A 13,824-nucleotide genomic window follows, 5' to 3' on the forward strand; every position below is an offset into this window, starting at 1 on the left:
ATTCATTTATTTTCACATTTTAAAGTTATTAGAATTCTGAACACTGATTATCTTCTCCTTATAATTTGTATTCCTATTTTTTTATGTTTTTTTATATTTTTTTATTAATTTACTTCTTAAACAGTTAAATTTATATAATTCTTATTTTTGAATTATTATTTATTATTTTTTATAAAATTTTTATTTAAAGCATTATTAACTTTCTTATTTTATATAATTTTTTTCGGTTCTTCAATAGTTTTTTTAGAATTTCTTTTAATATCTATATATAAATATTAATATATTTATTTAAAAAAATAGTTACTTGCACCAGTAGCCTAGTCATAAATTTATAGTGTAATTTAAAGATAATTTTTAAATTAATCACCTTCATCATCCTAATAAATAATATATATATTTATATATATATATATATATATATATATATATAAATATATATTAATAATAAAATAATAATATATATGTATATATATATATATATATTATTTATTATTAACATCAATAGGATATATTTTTTCATACCCCCCTAAATTTGCGTCTTCATATTCATCCCTTAATTTTTAAGCTTTTTTTATTTCTTCTAATTTTTCTTCATTACTATATTTCAATTTCTTACCTGTAAGTACTCTTTTTTACATACATTCATTTCTTTCATTAATAATTTGATTTTTAGTATATATATTAATATTCATTAACTTCAAAGCATCTCTTATTACATTTTTTTTAATAAAACTGAAAAAAAAAAATATATATAATTTTTATTTAAAAAAATATAACCTATCTAAGGGAGTATCAGTAGTAAAACTTGGTGTATGGTTAACTTCTAATAACCAAGGCTTTAAATTCTCATCAACCATAATATCAAAACCAAGAATTTCAAAGCACATATTATTCATAAAATTATTAGGTTAACAACATCTATAATTATGAGAAAGTGTAGGTTAAGAGCTAATTATAGTTTTTATTATAATTCTTTTAATGTTTTTCCATAGTAAATTGACATCATGTCCTTATTATTCTAAATACTAAATTAAATACAATAAAATTATAATGAATAACAAAAAATTATAAATAAATAAAGATGAATATATTTAATAAATATAAATATAAATATAAATATATATATATATATATATATATATATATATATATTTATATTTATATTTATATCTGTATATTTTTATATATTTATATTCTTTATTTATATATTTTTATTATATAATACATCTAAAACACTAGTTGATGATTTTTTATGTCCAAAATTCATATCTGCCATATCTGAATTAAATTAAAATTTAGGATTATCTTTATTTATAGCATAATTTGTTAAATGCATGCACATATTATCCATATTATCTTTAGAAGGTTATTTATATTCCTCTGTTGCAAATCTTGCTAGTCCTTCATAAAATATGTATATTCTTAAAGGTTCACATCCAGCCAAAAGAACATAAAATCTAAAATCAAATTTTAGATTATTTATTAAAAAAGGTTTATTTAAATATCTTTATACTACATAATGATCTTAAGGGTTTATTTCTTCTATATTTTTTATTAAAAAAATGCCTTTTCCCTAACATAATGCTTCTGGTTTAACTATAAAACTCATATTCTTTCCTTTCTATTCTATAAATTTCCTAAATTCATTATATTCAGTTGGTAACAACCATGTATCAGGGAAAAAATTATATTATTAAAAAAATTTCCTCATTTTTAAAAGGTTTTTAGCCAAATAATTCTTACGGGCTAATGAATACATTCCAGGAAAATGAGATATCTTCTAATAAGGTTTCATTTTTTATAATTAGTCTGGTTAAACTGCATTGTCAGTCCAAAATACATCCCAGTCAGAACTTTCTGAATCATAATTAAGTTTCCATTACATTATTTTTTTTGCAACAAATTTGATAACTTCATATTTAGTGTCTATAAAATGTTATGTTTTATTTAAATATATATTTATATATATATTTATATATATATATATATATTTATATTTTTTTTATCTGAAAAATACCTGAAACATTCATAATAATTTTTTATCTTTTTTTTTAAGATTATTATTATTATTATTATTATTATTATTATTATTATTATTATTATTATTATTATATTTTTTTATTTTTTTTTTTATTTTCTTCATTTTCAGATTCAGAACTTAATTCAGAATCTTAATAAGTACCATTAAAATTGTCAATATCTTAACTTGGTATATATATTATTTTACGACGTTATTCTTTTTGTTAATTTTCTTATTTTATTTTTTCTGAATTATCTATTATTTATATATTTTCAATTTCTTTATAATTATTTTTTGAATTATCACTATTTTTATCTTTTTCTTCTGTTTCTTAAATTTCTGAATAAATCGAATTTTCTGAATTTTATTCTATTTAATTTATTTAATCTGTTATTTAATTATTTTGTAAATTTTTTTCATCATTTTTATTATTTTAAGTATTATTTTACATTTATTCTTTATTTAAAATTTTATTAATATTTGTTTAATTTAATTATTTTTAATTTTTTTCAATATATTTTATTATTTATATAAAATTATTATTTATAAAATAACTATTAGATATTTTTTTTGAATTCAAGTTAATTTCTTTAAAATAATAATTGGTTTGTTTTTTAAATAATACTTTAGTTCAATATAATTTTTATATTTATTCTCAATTATATTTAATTTTTTTTTTTAAATAAAACCTCAAATGATTATTAATATAAATTTTTAAAAAGAAAAATTATAATTTAAAAAAAAAAATTAATTTATATTTTAAAAAAATCAATATCAAAAAAATAAAATTATAATTTAAAAAAACCTTTTATTATGATTAAATTAAAATATTTAAAAACATAGAAAAAAAAAAATGAATTCAAAATCAAAATTTTTTAAATATGAGAATTTTAAAAATTAGTAAAATTTAATTGATTATCCAATAGTAAAATTAGATTCTATTTAAAAATCCGATTCATCATCATAGCTTTCCTAGAAATTCAAAAATCTTGAAATTTAAACATCACCTTAAGAACAATATAATATATTAGTCAGTTTATTAAAAGAAAGTAGAAATTATGATAAAATAAATAAAATAAAAACAAATAATTAATATAAATATGAATAAGAAGATTATAGTATAAATTAAATAAGTTTGTAAAAAAGCAAAATAAAATTTTTATTTTATTTTTATTTTAAAAAAAAAAAGTAATATACAATTTTTATTATTATGTTCTGAATTATAAGATTTCCATTTTTTAGTTCTTGATTTTTATAATATTTTTGATAAAGATTCACACTTTTAAATGTCAAATTAACAATTTTTTAACTTACTTGAGTTATTTTTTATTTTTTTTATATAATTAAAAAAAAAAAAAAACTATTTTAATAATATTTAGCTATATAGTTATAAATTCTTATTTCGAAATAGAAAAGTTTAAATATTTAGTTAAAAAATTATTAGGAAAAGATGGTAATTTATAAGTAATTACTGAAATAATAACAACCAATAATGATAATTTATTAGATGAAAGTTTAAAATATGAATTGTATTAAAACTTTATAAATCCTAAAACAGAAAAAATAGATATGAAAGTTAAAAATATAATTTTTATATATAAATAAAATAAAATAAAAAAATAGAAATTCATAGGAACTTTTTTATTCTTTTTTATGGAGTTTACAATAAAAAGAATTAATGAAAGAAAAAAATAATGGGATGTAAATAATAATAAAAATATATTTATATATTTATATATATATATATATATATATATATATATATATATATATATATAACAGGTTATAAGAGGAGTAGAACCAATTAGAGATAATGTATAATAAATTAGTCAAATAAAAAATATTTACACTTTATCATAATGCTTTAAAATATTAATTAACTAAGATTATTTTAATATAAAACAAAGATATTAGAAAACAATAACATATAGAGATATTGAAAAAGTATTAATTTCATATAGAAATGATTATTAAAAAATATCTTAATATACAATTATTAATGTTTTGAAAGATACTGAATAATATATGAAAGTTGATCCTAATACTAAATTAGAGTTTAAAAAAGTAAGTCTTGAAAAATTAGTTGATTTTTTAGCTTTAAGATTAGGAATGCATTCAAATTGTTATAATTTACATAATTCAGGAATAAGCGATCGATTAAGATATATTGAAGTATTACTTCTTATTCAATAAATAATTTATATTTATTAATTATTTTTCTTAATATTGAATTTTTCTATTAAATTTAATTTATATTTAAATAAAAGGAAATTTTAATGTGGAATTCTTGCTAGGCTGATTAATTAATGGAAAAAAATAGAATTATTATGAATATTAATAAATATTTGTTTAAAAAAAATTTATGGTCTGAAAAAATTAATTATTTCTATTTAGAAAATATATTATAAGAATATTTTAATAATAAATGGAATTATATAGATAAAAATGTAAAAATATTATTAGATATTTTTTAAAAAAACTAGTCATAAAAAAGAATAATTAATTAAATTTTAATAAAAAATAAGCTAAAAAATTTGAAGAATTAGGATCTTATTTATACAACTCATTTTTAACAGAAATTGAATTTAAATTGAAATTTTATATATTCAAAATAGTAAAAAATATATTAAAATATAAATATATATTAAATATGGAAAAAATAATATATATATATATATATATATATATATATATCAATAAAATTATATATAAAAAAATAGTTTGATAACTAAGGTGAATTATTTACTTAATAAACTATTGAAACATATTTTTAAGTAATCAAAAATACTGAATATGATAAATTATTAAGGCATTAAATTTTCTAAGATTAATTAAAAGTTTAAAAATAAAATTAATTCGATTGTAATTTATCTACCGAACAAAATTAATCAAATTATTAGAATTCTAATTAAAAAGCTAATTTAATATCTGACCATATTTAAGATTAAAATTCTATGCAAAATTATTCTCTATCATAATATTAAACTAACTCTTAAAATGAGTATTTATATATTAAAAAAAAAAATGTTTAATAAAAATATATAATTAAAAGATAATTATAATAATAAAATAATAATGATGATGATGAAAAAGATGAATAAAATAATAAAAAAATAAAAATAAAAAAAAACAAAGTTAACAATAAATAACTTGAATACAAATACTATACATACTTAAATTAATAAAAATAAAATACAGATATATTGAACGCCTGCTTTATAATGGAAAATTTTATTGAAAAGTTCGACTATATGAACAATAAAAAATGCACTATCCATAAACTAAATAATATTTAAACAGATAAAAAACAAAATATTACAAACATAAACGATAATAACAAAATAGAGTTATAATAGTAAAAAATTGATAATTTAAATGATTCTAAATAATCATAAAAAAAGGATATTATAAGTAAAAAAGTTCATACTAATGAAGTTTTAATTTAAGAAAAATTACATATTATAAATTTTTAAGAAATTGATTAAAACAAAGCATAGATGAATATATGTATTAATAAACAATAAAATAGTAAAAATAATTATTAAAATTAAAAAAGCATTTCATAAAGTTAATTATAGAAACTGTCTTAAATATAAAATGAAAACTATTAAGATGAAATTGATATAAAATAATGTTCACCATTACTTAAAGGTAAAAATCACGAAAGACTTACTGATATACCTATAGTAGAACTAATGATGAGAAATAGTTTAAAATATTAAAAAAGAAAAAATAGTATAAAAGAATAAACAAATAATAATAATAATATTGACAATTATTCAGACCTTAATTCTTTACATTTATAAAATAATATAAATGTTCCTTTCAATATTAATTATGAACATATTAATAATATCAACGATAATTAAAGTGTATTAAGTATAAATTAATAAATAATATATTAATTAAAAAAATAAGAAATAACTCATTAAAAATAATAGATTATAATCTAAAAATAAAATAATAATATTAATAGTCGCGAATGTTGTATTATATATTGAAAAAAAAAATTCAAACTAAAATATATATATGTAATTTTTTATTTTATTTTATTATATTTTTTTTATGAAATATATAAAAAAATATTAAAATTTATCTTCACTTTATATATGTTTTTACACTACTTTGCTTTTAAAAAAATATTACAAAATAACTAAAAAAAAATTCTTTTTTTTTTTTTGTTAAAAAAAAAGAATAAAACCTTTATAAATAAATAATTTATATCACTTAGTCATAAATTTTTATATTTATTTTGAAAAACTCTATTAAAAAATAAAACAAAGAATTAATATTAATTGATAATAGCTTTTTTTTTCCGCTTTATCAAATAAGTTTATTTTATAAAAATTGAAAAAAAAATAAAAAAAGTTAAACTATTTATTTAAATATACTTTTATGGAAATAACAATCAAATTATATATTTTTATATTTCCAAAATCTTATTTTTTTATGCACTAGCATAGCAAGTTTCTTTTACATAATTTAGCTCTTTAATTTCCGTAATAGACAATACTCCGCATTTTTTTGCTAAAAATAATCAAAACATCAACTTATAGAGATCCTTTAATTTAAAGATTAAAATTTTTTTTGGTCCATAGGTTATATTTTAAGAAATTACTGATTATTTTATAATATCCATTCTTCTTCTTTTTTTTTATACCCAAAATTATGGTTTGTGCTTATTTCAATTAATTTTTAAAATTTATTAAAATTTCCCCTGAAAATCATCTTAATTTGAAAAATATATTTTAGTTTGACTTTTTCAGTTTATTTATATCTAAACTATTACTAATATATTATCATATTATCATTTATTTCGCAATTTATGCTTGATTTTCTTAGTTTTTAGTCAAGTTATGTGTTCAATTCTTGTAATAATACATAAATATTATCTTTTTGGATTTCTTCGAGGTATTATTATATATTTAATTTTATAAATTGTCTATTTGTATCATGTCCATCATTGATTATACGGCTAAAAAAGAGTTTTTTTTACCCAAAAATTTTTATATTTTCATTTATATAGTATAAATATTAATTCTGTTATGATAAAGAGGTGTCTTTTGTTATCAAAAAGGCATATTTTATAATAAAATCAGATGGTTTTTTATTTTTAAATATTTAAATTTTTTTAAAAAAACTGATTTTAATTTTTTTGATTTTCATTTTTTGATTTTAAAATAATAATTTTTATTTTTAGAAATTTAAATTTCAAAATATTCTTGTTTGATTAAAATTTTAATTTTCTTAATCTATTTTTAAAAATATTTTATTGTTGAAAATAAAGAATTTGTTTTTATTCGAAAAGATTTATTAAGTAAATTATTTTATTAAACTGTCCTTAAATCTTAATTAGATAGTCTTAATTATCTTTATTTAATTATAAATGACAATTATATGTTAATTAAAGATTTCTTAATATAATTGTTAAATATTTTTTATTATTTTTTTAATAAATTTATATTACAATTTCTTAAAAAAAAATTTATGAAATACTAATACTTTCTAAAAAAATGAAATTAGTTTAATATTTTTATGTCTTATTTTTTAATCATTTTTTAATCTTTTTATTTTTTTAATTAAAATTATAAAATATTATATATATATATATATATATATATTTATATATTTAATTTAATAATATCTTATTTTTAATATATTTATTAATTTAAATATTTATTTTAATTATTTTTATCATTTTTTTATTTTTTATTTAAGTATAATATTTTTTTTTTAATTTAATTATATTAAATACACCTATATACTTTTTTATTTATAATAGTCAATTTTTTTTTTATTTAATAATATTTATATATTTATAATAAATATCAATTTTTACATTTATAAAAAATACTTTTAATCAAAATATAGAAAAAAATTATAAAATATAAAATTAAAAAAATAAAATGGAATTAATATCTTAAGGAGCAGAAGCTGTAAAAAACCATAAATATAATATATAAAAAAAATTCATATAGAAAATATATCTACTAAAAAGTTTTTTAGGAGAACCTGCAGTAATAAAAGAGCGGTTAATAAAAAAATACAGACATCCAGATTTGGATAATCAATTAACAAAAGAAAGGATGTCTTTTGAAATTCGGAATATGGTAAGAGCTAGAAAATGCGGAATAAATACACCATATATAATGTAGGTTGATATTGAATAAAGAAAAATATATATGTAATATATTGAAGGAATTAAATTAAAAGATTATATTAATTAGAATAAATAATAAGACATAACATTTTTAATGAAAGAATTAGCTTAAATTTTAGCTAAATTACATGATATTAATATTATTCATGGGGATTTAACAACTTCTAATTTTATGGTCGTTTTAAATGATGAAAATTATGAAGGAAATAAATAAATTAAACATATAGTAATTTTAAATAAATATATTTATTTAAAATTATTATAATTAAGTATTTAATTGACTTCGGATTAAGTTTTGTAAAAGATAATGTTGAAGAAAAATCAGTAGATTTATATGTTTTAGGTAAATAAACATATAATTATATTTATTTATTTATATATATTTTTCATAAATTAATTAGAAAAAGCTTTTATCAGTACACATCCTGATTTAGAAAAAGAAGTTAATATTTTTTATTTTATTTTAATTAATACATTTAATAGTTTTAAATATTAATTTCTGAATATGAATAAAAATCAAGATAAGGAAATAAAACTATAAAAAAATTAATTTAAGTAAGATAAAGAGGTAGAAAAAAACTAGCTTTTGGATGAATAACAAAATATTTCAAAGCATTAAATAAAATATATAATTTTTATAGTTTCATATTTATATTTAATTAGTTTATTAATATATAGACTAAGATTTATTTTTTTATAAATTAATTTTTTTTCTCTTTGCTTCACATTAATCAATAAATTCATATAATGCTGATTTATATTTAATTTTTTTTTTTTTTTTTAAATTTCACTTTAAAAGCAAATATTTTATTAGATTTTTTTTTTTTATTATTAATTATTCTTTAAAACATTTTAAAAATTATTATATTAATTTTCTAAACTTCGATTCTTTGTTTAATTATTAATAATTTATTATTCGGAATAGTCAATATTATCCCCTTGTGAATGTTTATAATCACATTGCAAATATCCTAAAGGAATATATTTTCTATTATTTTGATTATTGTCTTATAATTATTAAGACTAAGATTAATTTTTAGACGCAAAAATACTTAATGCTCCCAATATAGACTTTTATTTATTTCTATTATCAAATTCTTCATTCATAAAATATAAATTTGGAACATTTAAACTGCTTTTTCTTGTAGAAAGTTTCGATATAAACTTATCTTTTATTACTACAAATAATGGAGCGAATTTATTTATTACTTAATATTCTTTCACTTTAACTTTATGTTCTTTTTTTTTAATATTTAATTTAATAATTTTAATCTATCTTCTACTGTATTTAATTTTAATAAAGCTTAATTAATTTCCGTTTTATTATTTAAATCATTTATACTGTTAAGTATTTCGATTATTTTATTATCAGATTTATTTAATTAAATATCTTATGATATTGATTTCTTCTTAAAAAAAGGAAACATTTGTAATTTTATTTATTATTTAATAAAATTTTATTAATTTAAATAATTTTTAATAAATATTTTTATTATAAATATTAATTTATATTTGTTTTATTAATATACATATATAATTATTTTATTATTATTTTATTTTTATATATTAAAATAATTTTCTTTTTATTATGTATATTATTACATATAAATATTAATCTGAATGAATTCTTATAAAATAAAATAAAGATATACTAACCAAATTAATTTTATTAAATTTTTAAAATATTTTAACGTATATAAAAAAAAATATTATTTTTCTTGTTAATTAATATTTTTTTTATATATATAAGTTTTAAACATTAAAAATTATTATTTTTTTTGATATATATTTTAAAATTTAATATATTTAATAATATAATTATATTTTATAAAATAATAAAAACATAATTATTTCAATTATTCTTAAATTTAATTATAAAAAATCTTTAAATAATTTATAAAATTAAATATATACTTAAATTAATTTTATACAAAAATATAAATAGAAAATATGATAAAAATAACTAAATTAAAAAAATTCTTATCACTAAACGACAAAAAATAATAATAAAAAATTAAAGTAAAAAAGGACATATACATATATTTATAAGACATTCCCTAGAATACAATATAAAAAAAAAAATACAATAAAATCTAATTTAAAATAAATAAAAAGAAAATAATAATTAAATAACATATATATTTTTATTTATTTTTTAAAAAAAGTATAATTCAAAAAAAAAAAAAAAAATAACTAAATAAATATAAAAAAACTAAATAAATTAAAATAAAAATGAATATATAAATAAAACGTAGAGATTGTAAAACTTGGATATCACAATCATATTAGCTAATTGGTGCCTTATCATTTATAGGCTTCTAATATTACATATTAATATATTTATATATGAAAGATAGATATAAGCGAAACCCGAATTCCACAATCGGAATTATATTATTATTCCATGTTGTATTCTTCATGTTATTATGGTCAATGACCCGTACTATAATAAGCGATCCAGGTAAAGTTCCTACATATTGGGGTGTAATAATGGATGATCCCGAGAGTAAAAAAAGGCGATATTGTCTAATATGTCATTAATTTAAACCTGAAAGATCCCATCATTGTTCCACATGTTAGCGTTGTGTATTAAATATGGACCATCATTGTCCCTGGATAATGAATTGTATAGGTTATTAGAACCGCAAATTTTTTATTTTGATGATATTTTATATAACTTTAACTGTATTTTTCATTGTTTTAGTAGAGTTGCTAGAATTAATTTAATTTTTTGAAAATTATAAAAATATACGATTTGATGTAAATACAATCTTAAAAATTATAGGATTTACTACCAGTGTATTTTTTCTTGGAGTTATTTCGAATTTCTTTAAATTTCATATTTAATTATTAATGACTAATTCCACTACAATAGAAACTATGGATAAATAAAGATAAGAATAACAAGGATAAATTGTTGTAAATAAATAAAACCCTTTCGATCTTGGATATAAATATAATTTCTATTAAGTTTTTGGATTAAATCCTTTATTGTGGCCTTTACCAATGTTTGCGTAATCTGGAAATCCTTATGGAGATGGGGTTATTTGGGAAAAAAAGTAAACGGAATAAAATACTTAGGAAGAAAATAATTGAATAATATTATATATATTTTATTTTTTTATTTATTTATATATATTGCATTCTTTTTTTTTTTAAAAAAAAAATAATAATAATAAAATGATTTATAGAAAATAATAATATGATTCTTTAAGTGCAAGTAGATTTTAATTTTTTTTTAATAAAAATATGATTATGATATAAAATATTATTAATGTAATAAGTATTATATTTTTTTTTTTTTTTGATAAAATAATTTTAAATTATACTAAAGATAAGAAATTTATAAATAAAACAGTTAATATTCTTTTTTTAAAAACTATGTATAAATAAATAACCTTAAATAAAACTATTTTAAAAAAAATATCTTTAATATAAATATTTAAAAATAAAAAATGAGCCTAAAATTTTTGATTCCTTAAAAAAAAAAAAATGATCAAGAATAATCAAATAGATAAAAAAACAAAATATTATTTTATAAAAAAACAAAAAATATAAAATAAATCAAACTTCTATATAGTCACTTTCATTTTAATTATTAGCAAAATCTTAATCACTATTATCATCATAAATATAATCTTATTTTGTATTATTATAAACGAACTATTATATAAAAAAATATATACAGGTAGATATATATACACATATATATAACTTTTTATAAATATATGTTTGTATTATAAATTACTTATTTAGCTGCATTATCGAATTCTTTATCTATGTCTTCTTCATCTTCATCATCATTTTTATTATCGCTTTCTCTTTCTTATTAGCTTTCTTTTTCATCTAAACTATCATCAATAATATTTTTCAAATCTTCATCTTCATTATAATCTTGAACTTATTCTTAAATTATTTAATTACCTTTTAATAGATTTTATTATATTATTTTTTTATTATAATTATAAAAATACCTTCGTCATAAATAAAGCATGGTGTGTTTCTCTATTAATCAGATGTAAAATTATTCAATAAATTTTATTTAATTTAATATTATTTTTTCAATTATTAAATCATCTCAACTTTAGATTTCAATGAAAGTAATTTATTAATATTTTTACATCTAACCTATATACTTCCTACTAATGGTTAGATTTTTTTCTAGATAAAAGGTGAACTAATAATAACAGTTTAATGATATTTCAGTATATATTTAAGCCACAAACTTAATGTTTTTCCTTTATAAGGAAAGCTATTTAATCTTTCAAAGATTTTTTCTATTAAACAACCTACATAAGCAATTTTCAAACCTAAAACTGTTTATTCTATAAGATCATAACTCTATTAATAAAATTCAAAAGAATTATATAAATAAAATAAATAAATATATATATATATATATATATTTATTTAAATAAACATATATATATATATATATTTATTTATATATATAAAATTCTAATAAATATATTTTACATCTTTATCTAAACAAAAATCTATTAATTAATTATCATTATTATGTAATGCCTAAGAAAGTATAATTGATAAATTTTTAACTTAATCAACATTTTCTTATTTTTCTTATATTACTTACTCCAATTATGAAATTTCTTATTATTATTTTTCTTTATTATTTTCTTAAACTAAAATATTTTTATTTTCCACAATATTATTTTCATTTATCACATAACCATCTTTTTCAACAAAATTATCAAGTATATTATTTTTATTAGAAATAATTTTTTATTAACTTTCTGAATTTATTTAAACCAAAACATTTTCCAATTCTTAATAATCAAATTTTTTTTATATATTTTACACGTTTAATTTTTTAAATTTAATATTAGATATATTGCCGTAAACGACGGAAAGTTACAAAGAGCTGTTTTAGTTAACATTATTTTTAGAAAAATACAATATATTATTCTGAGTTAAACTGAAAGATTTATTTAATGTTTATATTATTTAATTTTTTCCTTTTATTTAAAATTCCCAACATTCAACCATATCATTAAAAAAACATATTAAAACAAAATTATTCTGATGTATATTCTCAAATACCATATTTATTAAAGTAGATTTAGATAATATACTAACACTATGAATTGGTTTTTATTCATTTATATTGTAAATATTTATAAAGCCTTCATCACTATATGTGGCGAAATTATAATTATTTGTAGAAACACGAATAGTTTTTATATTATTGCTGTGTCCTTTATATTTTTACAGTATATTCTAATGATATTTATTTAATTTTTATTTTTTTATATTTATTTACGTCACTTAAAATATCTAAGTAAACTAATTTATTATTATAGGAATAAATAATATTGTCTTAAATAGGAACAATATTAGCACATTATAAAGAACTTTATTAGTCAATAAATTTTGTAAATACAACCTTAAAAATTATTATTAATTTATATTTTTATATATAGATATGTAAAAAATTACATCTTTTAATGTTAAGTCATACTTAAAAAGTTATTTGTCTTAAGAAATTGTATATAAAAAATTTCCTTCATCATTAAATTATAAATCTAAAACACATTCACTATGATCTATAAAAAAATTATATAAAAAAAATATTTATATATATATATATATATATATAAATATATATATTATTATTTAATTAAAT

At 15.3% G+C, this 13,824-nt stretch overlaps 3 protein-coding genes across 3 annotated transcripts, besides 30 other annotated features; 1 reads left to right on the forward strand and 2 right to left on the reverse strand. All coding sequences in view use genetic code 6, as the record gives it.

Annotated features, from left to right (window-relative positions):
• Positions 1-2: 2 nt before the first annotated feature.
• Positions 3-2,030, reverse strand: IMG5_163240 (tubulin-tyrosine ligase family protein, putative; the record flags this gene model as incomplete). Its single annotated transcript, XM_004030281.1, has 4 exons — positions 3-732; positions 778-1,025; positions 1,226-1,926; positions 2,018-2,030. 4 exons carry the CDS (start codon positions 2,028-2,030, stop codon positions 3-5), a joined length of 1,692 nt encoding a protein of 563 aa, XP_004030329.1.
• Positions 75-105: a microsatellite.
• Positions 388-483: a microsatellite.
• Positions 1,027-1,079: a microsatellite.
• Positions 1,086-1,194: a microsatellite.
• Positions 1,118-1,207: a microsatellite.
• Positions 1,118-1,211: a microsatellite.
• Positions 1,118-1,221: a microsatellite.
• Positions 1,945-1,991: a microsatellite.
• Positions 1,945-1,999: a microsatellite.
• Positions 1,952-1,997: a microsatellite.
• Positions 2,031-2,056: 26 nt separating the features above from the next.
• Positions 2,057-2,112: a microsatellite.
• A 621-nt stretch (positions 2,113-2,733) lies between these two features.
• Positions 2,734-2,775: a microsatellite.
• A 962-nt stretch (positions 2,776-3,737) lies between these two features.
• Positions 3,738-3,798: a microsatellite.
• An 821-nt stretch (positions 3,799-4,619) lies between these two features.
• Positions 4,620-4,706: a microsatellite.
• Positions 4,683-4,714: a microsatellite.
• Positions 4,715-5,732: 1,018 nt separating this feature from the next.
• Positions 5,733-5,766: a microsatellite.
• A 1,395-nt stretch (positions 5,767-7,161) lies between these two features.
• Positions 7,162-7,199: a microsatellite.
• Positions 7,200-7,612: 413 nt separating this feature from the next.
• Positions 7,613-7,649: a microsatellite.
• Positions 7,613-7,700: a microsatellite.
• Positions 7,630-7,711: a microsatellite.
• Positions 7,650-7,711: a microsatellite.
• Positions 7,712-7,894: 183 nt separating this feature from the next.
• Positions 7,895-7,928: a microsatellite.
• A 2,035-nt stretch (positions 7,929-9,963) lies between these two features.
• Positions 9,964-10,018: a microsatellite.
• Positions 9,965-10,017: a microsatellite.
• Positions 10,019-10,357: 339 nt separating the features above from the next.
• Positions 10,358-10,430: a microsatellite.
• Positions 10,366-10,407: a microsatellite.
• Positions 10,431-10,598: 168 nt separating the features above from the next.
• On the forward strand, positions 10,599-11,276 carry IMG5_163250 (hypothetical protein; the record flags this gene model as incomplete). The annotated part of the gene is made up of 1 exon (XM_004030282.1): positions 10,599-11,276. The coding sequence occupies one exon, from the start codon at positions 10,599-10,601 to the stop codon at positions 11,274-11,276; it is 678 nt and encodes a 225-aa protein (XP_004030330.1).
• Positions 11,277-11,282: 6 nt separating this feature from the next.
• Positions 11,283-11,338: a microsatellite.
• Positions 11,339-11,694: 356 nt separating this feature from the next.
• Positions 11,695-11,744: a microsatellite.
• IMG5_163260 (hypothetical protein) lies at positions 11,745-13,584 on the reverse strand (the record flags this gene model as incomplete). Its single annotated transcript, XM_004030283.1, has 4 exons — positions 11,745-11,843; positions 11,929-12,104; positions 12,155-12,185; positions 13,462-13,584. Coding segments are annotated over 4 exons (429 nt in total), but the record flags the coding sequence as incomplete, so codon positions are not given.
• Positions 12,565-12,633: a microsatellite.
• Positions 13,585-13,768: 184 nt separating the features above from the next.
• Positions 13,769-13,808: a microsatellite.
• The last annotated feature ends 16 nt before the right edge of the window (positions 13,809-13,824 follow it).

Source organism: Ichthyophthirius multifiliis, assembly GCF_000220395.1.
Source record: "Ichthyophthirius multifiliis unplaced genomic scaffold scaff_1120509251224, whole genome shotgun sequence".
NCBI lineage: Eukaryota > Ciliophora > Oligohymenophorea > Hymenostomatida > Ichthyophthirius > Ichthyophthirius multifiliis.